At 39.6% G+C, this 20,499-nt stretch overlaps 1 protein-coding gene across 4 annotated transcripts in view; it reads left to right on the forward strand.

Annotated features, from left to right (window-relative positions):
* Window positions 1-11,501: 11,501 nt before the first annotated feature.
* Window positions 11,502-20,499, forward strand: part of TRAPPC10 (trafficking protein particle complex subunit 10) — a 41,504-nt gene continuing 32,506 nt past the window's right edge. For all 4 annotated transcript variants that reach the window (XR_009961148.1, XM_062599419.1, XM_062599427.1 and 1 more), the window contains exon 1: window positions 11,502-11,668. Coding sequence is in view for 3 of the 4 variants with exons in the window: in XM_062599419.1 (XP_062455403.1) it covers window positions 11,578-11,668 (91 nt within the window). In the remaining variant the exon portion in view is untranslated. The remainder of the gene's footprint in view (window positions 11,669-20,499) is intronic.

Below are 20,499 nucleotides of genomic sequence, written 5' to 3' on the forward strand. Positions count from 1 at the left end.
AAAAGCCTGGTATCATTAGATGTCAAAACATCAGATTCAAATGTTGCATTCTCACTGGTGGGAATCTTCCCTTTCCATTATTATCAAGTCTGTGTTTTTAAGTTTAGTGGGAGAAATGTCCATTAAGCCTCATTGACTATGTGTCTCAAGTTGGTGTGGGAGAACTGCAGGATGCAGTGCAATTTATGCCGGGGCCATTCATTACTAGAAGCGAAATTGATGTGACTCCCTAGAGAAGGCCTCCTGTCAATGAAGAATTCCAGAAAGAATGGTGCTCAAGAAGAAAAAGGAGACTAGATAAAACAAATATAGAGAAAAAAAAAAGTTTCCTCACCTCACTCCCCTGTGTGCACACAGCCAGGAACAGAAATCTCCATAGAGTGATTCATTTCACTCTATGCATATTTAGGTAGGATTAATTCTGGTGATTGCCTGAGATCGGTGGAAGGTGATTCAGTCTCTTCACTGGCACCAGTGTTTCCCCCATCATGCTGGGAAAGCGTGAGCCTTTTTATAGTGATTTCCAGAACGGAGGACAAGGCTATGCCTTATTCCTTCTGGTCAATGCTCTCTGCTTTATAATCTAGGCAAGATTTATGGAGCAGAACATGGTGTCTACTACTTATTTGGCCATGAGGCATTTCCATTTAGATAGTGCCGCTTAAGATGATGAGCTTATTTGAGCTAAATCCTGCTCAGCCCATGGTGGAGATTGGGGGCAGGCATAACTCTCCTGAGAGATTAGCAACCTCACAACGACCCTCATCTGCCCCCAGTCTCTGCGTAGCAAAGTGAGTTTGCAGATTGCAGGAGCGCAGTCTACCATGCCATGGAGTGGCTCTTCTGAGGCTCCCCAGGACACCTTGTGGTTAGTACTCTCTTCACATAACCTCTTTACGTGTAATGTTTGAACAAGCAAGGCTAACTCCTTTCACGCGCAAGTGGGATTTCTTTCAGCTGTAAAGCATCACTTAAAGGAATTGCACAAAAATGAGGCAAAGGGAGAATGCAGTCAGTGCTAACAGGGCAGGTAGAGCGTTCCTTACCTCTCCGTTAGGTCCTTTTCCCTGTTTTAGTGCTCTGTTCCTCCCATACACATAATCATGCAGTTCCCATCATTTAGAAAGCTTCATTTCCAATCTCAAGTATTTTAAGGGTCTATAGCGTTTTTTTTTTTTTAATAAGCTGAAGGTTTTCAGTACAGTGTATTTATTGGGGCCATAAAGGCATGACCTGCTTCTTAGCCAGTACAGAAGGGTGGGGGAAAGTAAGTGTTACTTGCTTTTCTGCCAGCAAGTAGATTCAGAGTGGGACTTGCTAACTGGGCATGACAAACAAGCTTGTCTAGGGAAATCCATATTTTTTATTTGATGAATTTAATGTTAACTGCTCAAAGTGCTAAGAAATGCTTATGTGAAAGAGCTTTTGAATATTCTGAAGCAGTGAGATGCAGACAAGATGCAATCAGAGGCTATGTAGTGGAACTCTGTATTTTTGATGAGAGAGATTTGCTCAGACCAGGGTCAGTCCCATGTCAGACTGGAGCAAGAAATCGAACAAAACCCCTGAACTGCAGCACCCATGGTGGAAAATCTGCAAACGTGCTATTTCCTGAGACTATGTAGTCTTTTGCTGGCAACCGTACAAGAAGGCAGTTGGCCTATTTAAATTAAGTACTGCACATAATGGAACATAAATTATTCTTGTTAACTTCAGTGTGATAATATGGTTAGGAGAACAAATTGCTTTGAAGCGATATTTTTTTTTCTTTCTCTCAGAGGGCTCTCTCAGTGAAGGAACCTCTGGAGCTAGTATTAGGTCTGGGAATTTCACAGGCACTAACAGGATTAGGCACGTGACTTCCTTTTCATTTTAATAGGAGTCAAGTGTTTAATTCCCTTGGGCTCCTTTGAGATCCCAGCATGGATTCAGAAGCAGCACTCAACATGTTGGTACACCCAAATATACCTCTCTAGTTGTCCCTAGAGAAGGATATATTTATTAAACCACCTATCAGAAAGGTGAACAGCTCTTTTTCACTTGCAAGAGGAAATCTATTCTCATTTAGAATAGCTCTTTCTCTCTCTCTCTCTCTCTCTCTCTCTCTCTTTTTTTTTTTCCCCCAAGTTTTCTCTTAGCTCATCTCTAGTTTGGTGTTCAGGGCAAGGTTCATGGTGCCCTTCCAGCTTAAGCAAGCTACAGAGCACAGCTGAAAAGGACAGTAAAGGCAGTGCGTGCTTGTTCGCGGTGCTGTAGAGGACTCTGGATATAAGTAGCATCATGCTTTAGATATATTTACAGCCTTATAACCCCCTTATCTGGGGAAGGGGGAGTTCACAGCAAAAATGAATTACAGATCTCCATGTCTTTTCTCACCAGTCAGTCATCTCTCTTCTTTCACAACTGTATTGGTAACTTTATTACTAAAAGCACCAATGCCAATAGAGCCTGACTCAGAAACCTGTGGCACAAAAAGCCCACGCTGCCTGTCTTTGTGATCTCCAAACCTATGGCACTTTTGTGTCCCTCCTTGCTTAGTCCTCCTTCTTCTCTGCAAAATCACCTATGCACTGAGACTAAAAATGGCAAGTTTCAATTTAGTACCTCTCTGAGGGGTACTACTATCACAGCATTTAATGTGAACATTTAATGTTTACAGCATTTTCTTTGAAAGTGAAGGCTGGTGTGATGAGGGCATCTTAGCATTTAGTGGTGCTGCAAGAAAAAAGTCTCCTCCCAATGGGACACACTCCTACAAATGTTTGGGATACCAAAAAATATACAGCTTCTGGGCCACAACACAAACCTGACTTTACTTCATGTTTCCCATTCAGCAAGGGATTAAACCAAAAATGACCTGACTTGGGGAGAGAGAGAAACACACAGTGTTCATACCGTCTCCCTTCCAATTTTGGGAAGTTACTACCACACTTACAGGGATAAAGCCAGAAGTATGGGTTTGAGTGGCATTGCTCTCTCTAGGACAGAAAGGAGCAAAGCATGAGGAGCAGCATAGCTCTTATACGTTGCCTGCTTAGGACACTGACAAGTTAGGAGACTAGAAGGGAAGTCTGCTTACCATAGCTAAAAAGTAGCTATTTTGCACCTATTCTGCTGAGTACTGCCCTCCTCTACCAGCTAGGGAATGTTGGGGGTGGTGGTGGGGGGACATTCAGAGTCACAGGAGTAAAAGAAAAAGGCAACATCACACATACTCTTGAAATCAGAGCAATAAGCTTGCTTGTTTGCAATATTTTCAAAATTAAGTCCAAGGACATAAACATCTCTCTATGCTCTGTTTCTATTTTTACCTCTTTGGGGCTTCATTTTACTCCATGCCAACCCCCCTACAAAAACACATCTGAAATCTACAAAACCAGATTCCAGTGTACATTTGAAAACTCTCCTTTCTCTGCCCAAACTTCACTCAAAGGTGCTACATTTGATCATATCTGTTGGGTCACTGTAGAACACAGTTCTGTTGATCCAGAGCAAGAAATAAAATCAGGACTTTAAGGTGAAGGCTTTTACCTGATTATTTACTTCTAGGCATATTCTGATGGCTTTTCAGGCCTCTTCTTCAGACTTCATTACTCTAGAATTACCTCCATCTTGCCACCCAGGGAGGACTTGCCTAAGGTAAGCTTGCTAATTTCTAATTAATATTGCATTTTAATTTAATAACTAATGGCTTTTGACATGTTAATTTTAAAATGAGCTTTCCCCTGATGAACTCAAAGAAGATTATTTAAATAATGGTGTAACTCAATTTAATATTCCCTCCTTCCTTCTTCCCATTAATTTTTAATTATACCTGGGACCTGTGAGCTTTTTTCCAGACCAGTGTGGTGGATGTACAGAAATGCTATTGCCTAGAAAATCAAATTAGAAGTTTTATGGACTAGCTCATAGCAACTTCACCTTCACTCTTTCGGAGCCAGGCCCAAGCAGGAGGATAAATGAAGAACAGCAGTAACATAATTACTGTGTTACTATGTTTGTGTAAAAATATAATTAGCTAATATAGGTTTGTTTTGCAAATCTCTCCTTTAATATCTTTTCTGAAGTAACTTCTAGAGATGACTACACATCTCATTTTATAACAGTTTGTTAGGTGAAAATGAAGAGTCATAAATATATAGTGGAGGTCCTTGCCCTGTCCTGTCTGTACAGCAGTTAGCTGCAGAAGTACAGGTGCATGGATCACAGTGCATAGCGGTTAACACAACTTCAGTAACAGCGATTTACCTCTTGAGTTGTAACGTGGGTGTTCTCTGGCTGTGACAGAGGTTAAATAAAGCACTGTCTCTTTGAACCTTCGTTTCAGGTTCCTCATACCTCGCAAGGCACTCACCCCTTACTAGTGGTGATACCAAAGCTCCTGTACACAAGAGCTGAGCAAGGAAACATCCTGGGCTGGTGCCTTACCCTGCCCTGTTCCAAGGGATGGCCAGCACTCAAATTTCTTTGTTTCTGTGTTTCAAATCCTTCTCTCAGAATAATTTAGCTTTCTAGATAAACAAGAAATAAGCCATTTTCTTCTGAGGCTTTTAGCTCCAAGCAGAAGTCCAAAACCACTTTGGGATGTGACTGCTCAGAGACTCTGCCCCGGATGCTCTCCTGCTCATCCTCTTCGCATAAATGAAAATGAAACTCCTCGACCCTTTACTCTTTTAACAAAGGCCTCCTCTGTTTGGGCTAGTACACCTGCTTTTGATTTTCCTGCTGTAATAGCTGGCTCTCTAGCAATGACTTGCACTTGGCAAGGCTAGATAATTTGAAAAGGGAGCTGCTAATGGAGCAGGTAAAAGCAGGTTCAGAGCGGCAGCCACAAAATGCCATACCGAGTGGTGGTCACTACTGGTTTGGAGCTTGACATTCAGGACCACCTAATTAACCCTAGCACTAACCTGTTGGCAGCTGAAGTGGTTCTTGTTTGCTGCTCAGGTCCAAGATTGACGTCCTGAAAAGATTCTGGATCTACAGAAATTCCTGGGGTTTAAGGGCTTTCTCTTTGTGCTGGGAACCGCATTTGTTTCTGCCAGCGGTCGAAGCTTGCTAACGGAAAAGTTGTCTGGCTTTCAACTGAGCAGTAAAAGGCTCTAAGATCATTGCAGTATTATTAGTCAGCTTCCAAACAAGTTTGACTGACTCAGGAAATGGATATAAATGACTCACCAGGTGAGAAGGAGGCAAGGATAATGATGGCTTGACTGCAAACCTGAACGGGTGGGATTTTTCTGATCTTCATTGTTAGCTCAGAGGAAAAAAAGGTCATGTGTATTTTTCCTGTTCTTACTTTTATTTTATTAATGTGGTATAAAGGGACACAGGTGCATTTGTTTGCACCATTGAACACCTATCACTATAACCCTGAATGTACTTTGAATTTGTTCTTCTTTACTAAGCTAGGATAAATGTACTTGTAACACACTAAACATTTATCTGTCAATTTAAACACTCTTCTCTTCCTGCCTGCAAGGTGAGTCTGCCATGTTAGCTCAAACAAGCTACTTTTTTGTGGCATCTTTTCCTGATGAGTAGGATATTTTGAGAGCTATTCAAAGCAAGCTGCCTGGGAGAAGAGGAAAGTTTGTCATAAGGAGTGCTAGTAAGAGAAGTATTGCCAGCAAAGGAGATCCTGGTTTCTTTGAGTCCCAGAAGATGAAGACTGAGATTGAAAAGATGGGGATTATGATGCATGTGTCAGAGAAGCAGCATGCCACTGCTCCTCCCTTCCAGGCCAGGCAGCATCTCCTGCTCCTTGCTCCAGTTGCTCTGCCGTGGCTTACAAGCCATTTTTTCTTTAGATCTTCTTTCTTAGGTGATTTTTTTTCCCTCTCTGCTTCTTCAGGCTGTAACTTTTCCTGAACCTTCTCAGAGGTCTTTCACATATCAGTTCAACCCTGTAACTATATGCCTTGGCAAGCATTTAAGGGCTCCAAAAGAAGACACACTCACAGCTTTCCAGCAAACAGTTTCTATCACTTCCTCTCTTGTCTCTGTATCTTCGTAACTTTCTGGTGATGTGTAGGCAGTTCACATAACTGTGCTTCAGAAACACATCTGTGGATGGAGTGAAAATGCTTCTGGATAGAGCTGGTAGGGAAATGGACTTCCCATAATAGTTTTGTTGCCATTAGACACATTTCAATCAAACATTTTTCTTCTAACAATTTGAAATAAAATGCTAAAATTCTGCTTATTGTTTTCAGTTAAATGATTCCTGGCTTACTGACATATAACTTTAAAAAGATGAGGTGTTTTTTAAAGTATTCATTCTAAGCAAGAATTCACTTTAGAATAATAAAAGCATTCTTCCCCAAATGTCAAAATCTTAACTATTTTCCTACATTTTTTTCTTAGTTACTAGTTTTGTTAGTTAAGAATGCCTCCAGCATAAATGCTTTCATATACAAATTCATGAATCACAGAGGGAAGGCACCGTATTTTCTGCTCTTACAGTAGAATAATGTGAAAAGCTATCACTAAACAGGTATCAGATGGATATATCAGTAACTTCTGGGTTCAGTGTTATCCTAACCTCAAATCTCGTAGTCTAAACAAAGATAGGCATATACATCAAGCGTAGAAGTATTTGTTTAACAAGACACTTTGCATCTCATTTTTACAGTGTTTTGATTAACAGGAATCATCTGAAAATGCAGACAAGGATAACGTCTGTTGACAAGGTTTGCATTGACTTGAAAGAGAGCTATACATGGATGAGCCACAAGCTGGCGGCACCAGACTACGCCTTTGGGTGTCAATATCCTCATTTGCTTCCGCAAATTGAAAAGACACAGAACTATACATCTGCTTCTATATCGGACTCCTTAATTAATTCTTCCTTTAGGATAAGGTTTCCTTTTATAAAATGTATTTACTGTTAGTAAGCAGACCTTTTAATCCCAAACACACTGGAGTGAATCAGAACAGCAACCACAATGCATTTGACCAGAACTGCATCAAATCCAGTATCTGTTTCTTCCAAATTGTTCATTGCCAAGTCCCTCAGAAGAGAAAGTGAGAAACCCCTACAAGCAAGGATTTCTCTTCTGACCTGCTCATTGGAAAGGTTTTTTTAAGCTTTTCCCATAAGCAGAAGTTGATGATCATCTTGAAAAAAGTCTTTCTACAGAAATTCGTACCAAACTCTTCAAATCTTACTTCTGCCCAGATAGCGATAAATTTAGACATTCAAATATCCATTCTATGTAAGAAGCCTTATATAAATCTTTTAATCATCAGTAAGAACAAATATTATCCCAGATAATATTTGATATCCCAGAATCAAATGCAGCATGCAGATTGTCGGTTGAGAAGCTTTTAAATTCTGTATGACTCCTTATAAATCCTAATGCAGAGAGAAGTTGTAAAATCAGGGGAAAGTGACCTGCCTGCAAGATCAGACATACAAAGCACAAGTGGAAAGAATAATCGTTAGCTATGGAGATAGTTAAAGAAATGTGATTAAACAAAGTTAGCGTGAAGAGCACAGTCTGCATTTTTGGAAGTTATTAGTAAGTTTGTGCGCTCTGTTTTGGGGGAGATACCTATACAATTAATTTTTTTCCAAAGCTGTTTTTCTTGCTGGTGTGTTCTCATGCATCCAGAGTCCTGTTCCTGTATCCCCCATTCAGCCCGCATTCCCCTGCTGCCTTTGCTTAGAAACCAGGACTGGTGCACATCTTGGTCTGCACCACTATAAAATTCAGAGGAAGCCAAGATGCACGCAGACTTGGAAACTAAAAATCACTTCTTGGTCTAGTGACATACATGCAGCCTTTTCATCCAGTCATATAGATGTCTCCTGGACGAACCTACCCCTTTATAATGCACTGCAAGATCTATCACAGCATTGAGGCTATTGCTGTAATAGAAATGGCAATGCTGATGTTCAGGAGAAACGTTTGCACAGGCTCTGGCCGACTATAAACTAACCTCAGTTCAACTCTTCCTCCATTACTGCTTCATCATTTAAAGTACAGGTATAGATCTGCTCTGCTAATGGGATTAGGGAAAAGTTTCAAGCACCTGAGATCCAACAAACTGAAATGATGAAGCCTTTATGCTAATTGCTTTGCTAGAGATCACAGCAAAGAATGTTTTGTAAGTGTGAATGTAATTTTATTTTGCCAAACACATCAGAATAATAAATTGGAGAGAACTGTAGCTAATCACAATGGCCTAGTATCTATAAAATGACTGCTTTTGTGGGTGCAAAATTAATGCTCACTTAAAGCATGTATAGTTTCCAATAAAGATAAGTCTTTCAGACATTGTTGGTAGAAAGGAAGAAGGAAAAGTAAAATTTCAATTGCAATTCAGGGGATCCCTTTTACCTTCTCTTACTTTTTTTCCCCCAAAGAAAATCTCTTCCTTTCATTTCAAAATGTAAGGTAAAGGCACAAAGTCCCTATTTCAAAATGCTTTAATTATTTTCCATACAATTTGCTACAAACCAGGAAATTTTTTCATTAGAAATCAGTCAACAAATTCACTTTCAAATATTGCTTTCCAATTAAACACCTAAGAAGACATCGAACAGTTACTATCTCTCTCTGTCTCTCTTTTGTCTCTTTTTCTGGGGTAGAGTGGGAAGGTGTGGGAATAATTCCCAAGCACAGAAGCATCTGCTTCACTTGCTATCAAATAGTAGCTAGCAAAGCTAAGTCATTTTTTTTTTTAATGGAAACCACTATACTGTAACAACAAAAGCTAAAGAGAGGAGGAAATTTAATGTATACAAAATTCTGCAGTCATTAAAACTTTAATCACAAAGAGCTATTGATTTTAGTTCTAATCTTTGAAAAAACAGGAGAACCACTCTATACTAAGGAGGTTGTTGGAACAGATTCATACGTTAATTGGGTTTCACCTGTCTTCGCACCTGCATTGTTTAGGACTGTGCATGATGGTCTACTTAGTAGGTTCTATAAACATGAAATCAATTACTTTAGAGTTGACTGGCAGGAATTCATTATTTTTTGCATATGTATATAACAATATCTTTTTTCTTTTCTGTTTCAGTAAATCACAAGTTTGCCACATTTAGTACTGATACTGAAAAATTATATATAAATGCAGCGATTTTCTTAAAGGAAATTGTTGGTGTCTGGATACATCTTGACACTCATAGTAAAACAAAAATTAATTGTTTAATTGTTAAATTACTGCCACTCTATATTTCTTCTCAAGAAAGTGGAAGCATAGCAAATATTAACCCAGCTGAAGGAATTCATCTGCCAAAGATAGATGTGTTTATCGCAGGCAACTGCCTTGCCATTCTTGTCACCACAGAACAGACACTTTCAGAGCTGGAGACTCCTCGCACTCTAAAGTGAGATGAATGTTTATCTCAGAGTGAGGTATAGGAACCAGGAAGAGATTTTATCTGTTATCTATCAAATGAGCTAAGTCCAGTCACAGAGACTTAAGTTGCCTACAGTCAGTTTCTTCCTATCCAAAGGGAGAACTGATTTGGTTATACCTATGTAATAATAACAATAAAAAAAAGTATACAGCTTCTCATCTGAAAATAAAGATCAAGTCCAATGTTTTATGTAAATGTCTATGTAAGATTTAAAGTTAAGGGCTTGTGAAGAATTTTGTATTTGACTTTGATTTAGAAATAACTCTTGGAAATTAAGGGACCTGTGTCATGTGGACCCTGATCCTGATGTAAAGTGTGAGTTCCTGTGCTCTTACAGGTACAGAGGGTTGCACACAAAGTTCCCTTAAACACATGAACTAATTACTCTGAAACAGTAATTAATCCCCAGACCAAAACTGCATATTACAGAGATAAGACTGGATAAAACCGAAACACATCACAGGGATGCTATAATTATTTCCAAACCAAATGTTATAAGCCCAGGAAATAAAGAGTTAACATTGCACTGAAAAAAAATCTTAACAAATGGATATCTGGAAATACTTGTACACTCAAACAACCTTGGCACAATGTTACAATTATGATTAATATATAGTTGTTTATAGTCCTGCCTTAGAATACATTTGCTTTTATATGTGAATGCAATGTTTTTCTTTTTTTACCCTTTCTGGTAGCAGTTTGAGCATGCTCTTCTATATCTTAAATAATGTACTGAATCCTCCAAGTTCGGTATTTTTGATTTGGAAAAACTTGCACATTCATGATGCACATGCAAGATGAACAACAGGCTTTATTAAAAATAAAAGGACTTGGACTACAGTAAAATACAGTCAATTTTTACAGTTGTGAAGTCTAATACATAGAAATTAGATGCAACCTAAGTGTAATAGTCTACTATTTCTATGCATTTAATAACCTACTGTGTGTATCTTTAAACTCTTGGGGCAATATTCACAGATACTCCAACATTTCACTGCTCTGAAACTGAAATAAACTTATGGTTGTGCCTCCTTTGCATGAACCAGTTACGCACTTCCATCTCACTTCGCATACATCCCTCTACTCATTCACCTGCCTAGACATTTTACTTTCTTTTCTGTTCCCTGTGCTCTTCTCTCTGTCCTCTTACACATCCTCCTCTTCCTTACTTAATGGCTTCCACGCTCCAAGAACGCAACTAGTGAAGTATAAAGCCAGCCACCTGCTGTCGGATTCGCTATGATACGCAAAGCACGCCTTCAAGGTGACCTACAATGAGACTACTTAAAGGACTTGAGGCCAATGGAGAGTATGATCCCTAATGCGCTTACTCCCACTGGACCGAGTTGTAGGCTCCAACAACCACGGTTTAGGCTCCAAAACATGCCAGGATGTGTGCTACACATTTCTGTTTTCTTTTTCCTGTCAATGCAGGGAAAAAAAAATAAAACAGCAGTTTTCCATGCTGCTGTAAGGAATTATTTGAAGATGGTGATCCGAGGCTTAAATCCACTCGAGACACTGGTAACTCATCTGTCACAAAATCCGATTTCTTCCAGGCCCACAACACCTGGCACTGCCTCTTCTCCCTCTCGCACAGAGGCAGCCCCACCGCGACGCAGCGTGTTAGGCCTGTCTCCGCCGCCTCTTCTCTAACGGAGCAAGTTTAGAGAGAGAGAATCACCGCTTCTGAGGCCAGACCGCGGCCAACACTGACGCCTCCCCTTGCAAGCTCGGCGCTAACGGCCCCTTAACGGCCGCTGGCGGACACGCCCCGCCGCTCTGCGCAGACGCGTCTTACTCCCCCCCCCCCCCCCCCCCGCGTTCCTTCCTCAGCTCTCCTTTAAGGCGCGGCCCCGCCCCGCCCCCGGCCCCGCCCCCTCGTCGCTCCCCGGAAGCGGTAATGCTCAGCGGGTGATCCAGGAAGCGGATGAGCTCGCGCGCCTTCCTCTCCGGAGCGGCGCTGCGGGGGAGGGGCGGGGGGAGCGGCGCGCGCGCGCGCGCGACGGAGAGCGCGCGAAGGTCCCGAGGCGGAGCGCGCGGCCCGGCCCCCCGGCAGCGGCGGCGGCGGCGGCGGCGGGGTGGGGGGGGGGGAGAAGGGGGAGGGTGTGTTGGGAGGGGGGTGGAGGAGGAGGAGCGGCGCCGTCGTTTCCATGGCGCCGAGCGGGCGGGGGAGCCGGGGCTGAGGACCCCGCCCGCCCATGGACCCCGCCGCGGCGGCGGCCGCCGAGGAGGAGGGCGGGGAGAAGCCGCCGGTGATCTACACCATGGAGAACAAGCCCATCGTCACCTGTGAGTGCCCGCCGCCTGCCCCTCCCCCCAAGCCCCGTGCCGAGGGCGGCCGTTAACGGCTCGCGCGGCGGCAGCGACGTCCGGCGGGAGCGTTCTGAGCGGGGGAGGCGGCGCTGCCCCCGGGGCGGCGGGGCGCCGGAGTGCGGCGGCTCCGCAGGGAGCGGCCGGCGTAACGGGGGAGGGAAGGAGAAGGGCGGTTCGGGCTGGGCAGCGGCCCGCTTCGGGAGGGCGCTTCGGTGGAGATCCGCGGCTGTGGGTGGTTCTTGTGGCTAGCGCTTTGGCTGGAGAAAATGGCACTTCAGGGGTGGTCTGATGCTTTTGTCCCCCTCCTCCCCTTTTTTCTTTTCATACTAGTTTTTATGGCCGTAGACAAAATTTGAGTTTATTTCTGTATGTTTCATGGTTATAGTAACGGTACTTACCGTTTTGCTTACAGGTGCTTAGAGATATGAATACCACAATAAAATTTAACCCCCTCCCCAGACTTCTTACTAGTGAGTTTTGTGTAGGTTTACTCTGGATCTATCATCAGCAGGATGACATGCTTTCTGGGGAGGAGGGATTCCCACTGGCAGTTTCCCAGTGGTGTTATAACTTAATCTTTAATTATTAGGTTTTAGTCTCATTTCTGGAAGCGAGACAGTTCATTTAACAAACAGTATTGCATGGTTCCGGTGATGAATTAGTTCTTACAGGTGTCAGAGACAGGCTGCTGGAGCATGTGGACCCTGATCCTGATATAAGCTGTGAGTTCCTGTGCACTTACAGGTGTAGAGGGTTGCACACAAAGTTCCCTTAAAACATGAACTAATCAAGCATACTGGTGTCTGGCTACAGAAGTTTATTCATATGTGGCCCCAATCCCAGCAAGTGCTTTCATTTTCCAGATTTTAAGGATTAATTCCATTCAGATTGCTGGGAGAGGGAGCAGGGAAAAAAAATGTTTTTATTGTTTGTCATCTACCCTTTCAAGTAGCATTGATACCTTCTGGACAGACTGATTCAGCAAGCCTCAGTATTCTGGGCTGGGTTGTGCAGTTGTGCAGCTTTTAACAAACTTCTGGAATACTACCAATGTGTTTGAAGATGACAATTTTAAAATGGATTTTGGTACTATGAACTGCTCCTTGGACAAATAAAAGCACAGGGAATAACTTAGTCCCTGGTTAGTTAGCAATATCTATTAATCTTGGAATGGAGAAGAGGATCAGAAGTTAGGGAAGGGAATAGGACTTAATAAAATATAGTTGAAAAAATAATGAAACGATTCTAAAGTATTGTGCTATTTTAAGATACTTAAACAGAAGCTTCTAATAATTAACTTGAATAGTGGAGAAAAATCATTGTTCTTTTTCAGGTATTGCATGAATTTATGATTTTTGAAAAATATCCCTAAGCCATAATCATACTAAAAACTATAGAGTTAGGTTTTTTTAATATATAGCTATATATATATATATATATATATATATATATACACACACACATACATACACACACACACACGTGTATATGTATGTGTGTGTTTATATATATAAATCTATAATGCTTTTAAAAAAGGTGAATCAATTTAGAATCTACATGTTTTATCAAAATATATTGAAGCCTTTGTCCTACTTCAGGATATCCATTTCTCTTTAGGTAAAACTCAGAAAATGTGCATGTTGGAAACATCTAAAGAATGTTTTTGCTTCCCTTGTAGGTGCTATGTGAGTGTTCTGACTGAGGTGAAATGGTTTTTAGATTTCTTGTTTTTACCTTGTAGTTAGAACTGGAGTGTGTGTGTGTGTGTGTGCGCGCATGTGTGTGTTTGGGATGTGGTGTGGTGTCAGTCTTTACTATTCCTGTAATGATTTGAATCTGTAAGAATAGTTTTCAGGCTTGTCAAAGTGCATGTAATTTTACCTCAAACTTGTTTTTTTATTGGTAACTGCAGTAAAGGACTCTGGCCTCTTAGTGCCAGGAGATGCTCACGATTCCAGACATTAAATTTCCTGGGGTTTTGCTCAAGCCCAATTATCTGATGTTAAAAATAATTATTGACTTCATATAGTGAGTGTACTTTGTGATTACAAAAGGTTTTGGAATCCTTACAGTATGATAAGTATGTGATAGTATGATAGCACATACCTACAAATATGAGGTGGGGGTATGAGGTGAACATTATGTGTCATTTGTATGCCTCATTACTGGACTAAAAAAATAATTTTCTGAGACTATGAATAAGCATGACAGTAGTATCCTCACTGATGGGGATTGGACTGAGACAACTGAATTCATAGTATAAAGCTTACTGAGCAGAAGAGATGACTTTTCTGTTGAATATAGTAATGGTGACTTGCTGCTACTCCTTCCCTCCCCCAACGAGAAGTTCTGCTTTTAATGGTGGCAATGCATTTTGCTTTAACTTCCTTTCTCCTTTATCCAGAGAAGAGGAATATTTAGAGGCCATGAAATTTCAAAGAAATACATTCCATAAGATTATGACTTTTATTTGAGGGAAACCTTTTCTGATAATTTTACAGCAGGTGATTTATGAACAGTTGAAGCTTGGTCTTCTAGGAGGACAGTTGTTGGTTCGATATTAATGTCTTGGAAACTGTGTTCAAAACCACAATGTTAGAAGCGACTTGACAAATACAGCTTGGCTTTTGTTCTGTTGTCCTGGTTTCAAGTGGTCTGGGATGACTGTCCCACCTAGAAGGTGTGTATGAGGGGAAAACCAGAATTGCAAGGCAAGACCAGTTTTTCACTACGTGAAAGAAGGGTGAAGGTCAAGTGAGGCTGTACCTCAAATTATAAGTATTTCCTTTTACTCCTAGTTTCAGGCTTGCTTCTGTTAAGCAAGAATTTAAATCATGATATACTCTTCTTAACTGTTAGTTACTCTTATTTTGATTTTTTTTAATAAAATTTGTTTTCAACATCATATCTGAATGATGTTCTGCAAACGAATGTTTTTATTGTATGTTGTAACTCATGAACTTTAAATAAATTTGAGAATACTCTGAAAACAGTGCTTCTGTTTAGGATAAAAGTGGTAAAGAAAATTATACTTCCAAAACTATGAGTTAGTTTATATTGTAAAAGTAATTATTTGCTGTATTGGTAAGATCCTGAATTCAGCATTATTTTGTCCTTAATGTTGATAATTCTATTACAAAATATATGCTTCTTTATATGTACTTGAGTATGTTTGCAAGTGAACTTCCTTTATAGACTTTCACAGATGTACTTTGTGCTTAACGTGGAGATGTATTTGATTTTAGAACAATTGTCTCTTTCTGGATAGGTGAGTGGGTTCTGGTCCACTGGTATGCTCAAAAGTTTAGAATTGGGCTTCTAATCTCCTAGGCCTTAGGAGTAGGAGGAGGGTGAGACTTTTAAGGTGCTAATGCATTTTCTTGTTCCTATTTAGGATTGGAGAGTTTGTATCATGCTTCTATAATTCACTTCCATTCTGATACAGATTTTTATAAGCTAGTGTATCTAGACACCTGCTATTTCACAGTTATAAAAATTTATCCTTAACAGAACTGTAGCTCTCTGGACAAAATGCAGCAAATGTTGGAGTAAGTCTGCAAAACAATTTAAGAAGGAATTCAAGCTGTTTTCTGAAGTTGAAATGTCAAGGGGAGTGTAGGTAGGATAATGTAGATACCTATTCTCTGCCTCTGGAATGCAAGATGAAGAACAGAAATCTTAAGCTTGTCAGATTAGTAATGTACTTGCAATTTACCTTGGAGCTTTTTTACCTCATTTTTTTTTGTTAGTATTTTCTGGAAAAAAAATGTTAATAATACCTTAAAGATAAAATCCTTGCAAGATGGGATGAAACTCAGAACTCAGATGGGCTCAGAAACTCTAAAAAGGGGAAAACTAAAAGTTATTTTCAGCTATCAACTGTAAAATTTATATTTAGAGTTTTTTTTTTCTTTGTAAAGGCAATCTATTCTTCTGTTCTTTCCACCTATAATATGCTTCTGTAGACTTTAAAGACCAGGACCGATACTTTGTAGATCCAGTTTTCTATGGTGAAATACAACAAAAGTATTTTTCCTGGTGTTTAAGAATGGCAGACTGTCTGTATATATACACCAGTATTGCTGTATTAACTACTTGAATTCAATCTTTAAATTTTCCCCGTATGTACTGGCTTGGAACTATAGAAATAAAAATGGCAGCCTCCATACAGCTTTGATTCCAATTGTGAATGCAATTTTTGTCACTGCATTCTTCTCATGTAGGTACTGTAATAAAATAATTTTGCCCTAGAGCTTTTTATATAGGTTTTCTAGCTTTATATTTATGATGTCTGTATTATTGGCAAAAATGTAGCTTTAATAAAAAGCTTAGATTAATAGATTTCAGTTAGGTAAGCTGCATAAACAAAAACACATAGAGAAATTTTCTTTGGACATACTGGATTTTGTAATTGTTAAAAAGTAATATGCTTGCAAAAAGATGCAGTTCCTTTATCTTTCCTTCCTTTTCTCAGAATGGCAGTACCCCATGTAGTATTAAGTCATTCTCGTCAGTTAGGTCTGAATTCCATGATGACTCCTTTCCAAGTTAGCTAGAAATTTTATATTGTCAGTCTTTACTACATTGCAGACTCAATGAAGAGCCTCACTGTTCAGCTGTGGTTATGTTTACTCTGGCTTGTTACATTTGGAAGTCTTATTTCAAGTTGGTATCAATTTATCTTCATTGCTGCTAGAACTTGTATGTTTACTAAGCAATTTGAGTCAGTCTGAGCTTTCCTTTTGCTGTAGAAATACTACTTTTTAGCATCATTAATGGTTTTTGTTGAAGAGGCAAGCTGAGCAATTGCATCAGAAGATCAGATGTCACGAACTTGGGTAGTTTCTCTAGAATGTTGAGCTGACAGCAAATGCTGAGCTTTTAAACACAGCGTTGCTTCTTTTTCATGAATTATATTTGAAACTTAATGTTTCAAAGGCTTTCTGAAATTGTATGAATGAATGTTTCTTGCAAATACCTATCAGCAAAGGGTTTGGATTAGTGTGTCCTTACCTGGTTGGCTTGCATTTGAGTTATTAGCTCTATCTTTATCCATGCAAAGAGCAGATTGAAGACTTGGATGATCCTGCTAAATGAAGTAATTTAATAGGCTCTTCAGAGCTTTCCTACCAAATTACTCTTTTGCAATTATTTTCATGTAGTGCTTAAAACTTCCATGTCAGTTTGTAGTATCTGCTTATATGTTGTGTGTGACTGTGTGTATTTGTTCTCACTGTCAGTACTCTGTCCAAGTAGAAAGAAATTTGTATATTCCTTAATTTGTCTCTTGGTGGAGAGAGTAGGGTGTGCCGCTTTCATCCAGTCCTTGTTGAGAAGGTGCTGTGACATAGCAGAAGCAAAGCCATCAGCAAAATCATTTGTAGGCCTGGGAATGGAAACTCTTTGCCGATATCTATAAAATAAGGGGAAACAGAAAAGATTAATACAGTTAAAGGGGAGGTAGGAAGAGTTTTATGTCCTTTTTGCAGGGAAAATAAATGTTTGCCGTTAGGCATCCTGTTCTAGTCCTAGAAGAGCTTGATTCAAGGTTCTGTTATTAGTAGACAGAGGTAATAAAAGATGTACCAGACAAGAAGTGACATTTAGCCCAAGTGATTTGAATGGTTTGCAGCTAATAAGACCCTTACCAAAAAAAAAAAAAAAAAAAAAAAAAAAAAAACCACACACCACCCCTCCACTTTCTCCCCCCAAACCCTGTATCATATACATGTGTATTTTCCCTGTTCTTAAACAGGACTTCTCTGCCCTGTAGGTCACTTGCATTTTCTAGTTGATTCAGTATTATTCTGTATGTATGTACCTGATTACATATCTTGTAAGAAGGAGAAATATGTTCTTGTTAGTGTCAACTCTTGATTTCTAGATTAAATGATGTAGCAGTAAGTAAGAATTTAAAGCTCTACTAAGGATCTTTCTTCTGCAGTCTTCTGTTTCAATTTTTAGACCTTTTTTGAAAATGAACCAAGGGGGAGGAGGGAACCTAAAAAAAACATTCCTTCCAAAGCCTCAGGTGAATCTGCTTACAATAAGCTAGTGAATTTTAAAAAGCATTCATAGCAGAACTTTTTACCAGTGGAAGAATAAGTGGCATTGGAAAAGGTAGCCTTGAATGATATTTGGGAATAAAGTTAAAGTAAGCCTTTGCCAAAGTATAGTCTTGGACTGAGCTTGTTTGGAAGTGTTTGGAGCCTTTTATCTCAGCCTACAGGATTGTTGTTGCTATCGAAGTAAAATATTTGTCTGCTTTAGTCATCTGACATCAGGAGTCTGTTCTCCTTACAGTGCCTGTATAGTTAGTGGGTTGGAACAGTTCCTTCCAGAGGAAGATACTAAGTTGTGGGATATTCAGATACTGCAGTGACAAAGCCTATACACATCTAAATTTCTAGAAGATTAGAAAAAATAATGTATTTCTTAGGATTTTGGTGGTTTTTAGGCATGTATCAAATTTAAAAAGTGCCAATATTTTAGTATGCTTTTTGTCAGACATCTATCACAAAGTGGATGCTTGTTCTTGAGAATCCTGGCAAGATTGTCATTATGGTCCTCACATCATTCCCATATGGATGTCCAGCAGAACAGGTGTACTGGACTGGTGTGGAGAGAAGGGCGGATGCTTGCTTTGACTCTGTCAGCCAGAACATCGGGGGAAAGATAAAAGAGGAAGAATGGGAAAAAAGGAAAAGGTTGGGCCAGTAGCATATGGTTTTAATGGACAGTCACCTGGTCTGCAGTGGTATTGACTAGGCTGCTCACTCACTTTGTGTTGTGCTATAACCTAAACTATGAGTACTTTGGTACTAATTAAATAGGCATTAGTTGCCCATTTTACTTCTTGGCTTAACATTTAAAAAAATTTTCCATGGGATAGGCTCTATAGAGATGCAGCGTACCCCCAGCAATACATTTGGACATTCTTTACTCAATTTATGTAATGAATTTTTATCGCCAGGTTCACAATTGAGACTCATGTGGGTAAGTTGTTACCCTTTTGCCTGACCTGGCCATATTAATGTTTTGGATATGAATTTGATGGATATCAAGTGTTTGAAGGCCATGTAAGTGTTTTGAAATTATTTTGTCTGACTTGTTTTTAAAAAACGATTATGATAAAACCCTTTAAGGGTTTGTTAGGCTTTCTCTGATTTCTGGACAGATACCTATTTGTCTTGATTTATGTTTGTGAAATACTTTGATATGTAGTGAAGGGCATGCCTTCTGAACCTTAATACGGAAGAAAGACAAGAATCCTGCCCGCTCTCTACTTTCTTCCCTTTCTCCAGAAGTGTTTAAGTTATATCATTTGAGTATTATTGCTTTCTATTATGTACTTAGTTGAATTAAGGATTAACACTTCGCTTTACTTGCAGTAATTCTGTAAGTGATGCCACTCCACGTATGGGATAATTTTGTGCTTTCTTATCTCATGTGTGCGCCCATACCCAGATGGGGAATGGATGGATTGATATACAGCTGCAAAAGCTGAGATGGTTATTTGTAATCTAGATGCTATGGATTGTCATTTTTTTTATTGTAACCAAAAAAGAAAAAAGAAAAAGAAAAGGCTTCTTGTCTTTAGTCATGAAAGGATTCCAAAATTACTTTTCTGTCTCATTTATACACATCTTCCCTCCTTATCAACAATATCTGAATGAAGTGAACTTGCTGTGATGAAATGGTGCTTAGGAATCCTGCCACATTGTTGCTTAGTTTATTAAGAAAGAATAAAAACTTGTGGAGCAATTCTCAGTTTTCTGCAGGCTTTTGGATTTGCTGTAAGTTTGAATTCCAGGAATAGTTGTGTTTTCATAACATTCCCTCCAAAATTCAGTTACGTGCAAAGAAAATTTTTACACTTTCACATTACTAACTAGTCTTGCTCATATTTGTCCTGTGTCAATACTTTGCTAATTTTATCTAGTGATGACTTCATTTTAAATGCTCTTTGAGGTGAGTTCGCTCAAATTTGCTGATTACGGAAGATACAGGGTCCAGTTGAGCAGAACTTGAGATGTTATAATCCTTTAGTGCTTGTAGTATTTTATAGAAGTATTTGTTCTCTTTTTCTCTAGTTTTTGAGGATGGTCTTGCCTTGACCATAAGACATGTTCTTTTGTGTATTTTATATGCCATCAAAGCCAATGAAGGCGGGGGGGGGAACCCTAACTTTTTAAAACTGATTTAATTTTTCTTAAACTGATAATATGTTTTGGTTGTCTGTAATAGCAGGATAGTTAAATGGCATTGTTTAGTAGTTCTTCTGTATTCTGAATCATTTTTTTTTCTCTCAAGATGTTGAGGTTTTTTTTTGAGGGGGGGGGACCATATTGGCCTTTTAGGGATAGTCTAGAAGGAGTACTTTTGTTATCCTCCAGAGGCAAAATATATAACTGCTTCTTTAGTTCAGGTTCCAAGCTTCCTGGATTCACATTTGAATGTGGTCAGCCTGCTGTTGCTAAACCACTGAGCTGTATTTCACTTTCTGTGGGCAGTAATGAGTTGCAGATCAATAGACTGTTCTCCATGGCCTAGCTCAGTGAGATAGTGTAACCTGATGTGAGATAACATTAACAATATGATTAACATTTGTTTCACTATTTATTTTAGGCATTTGTTTATAGTCTTTAGATTTTTTTGTGGTACACTTAATGTGGAGTAGGATACAGGTGAAGACTGAAGAATAAAATGTTTGTTCTGTACCTTTCTGGAGACTTAAGGCTGAAGCACTAATAGAGTAGTTCTTAGCTATTTTAGGAAAGTATATCACTGAATAACAGCTTTTGTGT

This window comes from Rhea pennata, chromosome 1 (genome assembly GCF_028389875.1).
Source record: "Rhea pennata isolate bPtePen1 chromosome 1, bPtePen1.pri, whole genome shotgun sequence".
Classification (NCBI taxonomy): Eukaryota; Metazoa; Chordata; class Aves; order Rheiformes; family Rheidae; genus Rhea; species Rhea pennata.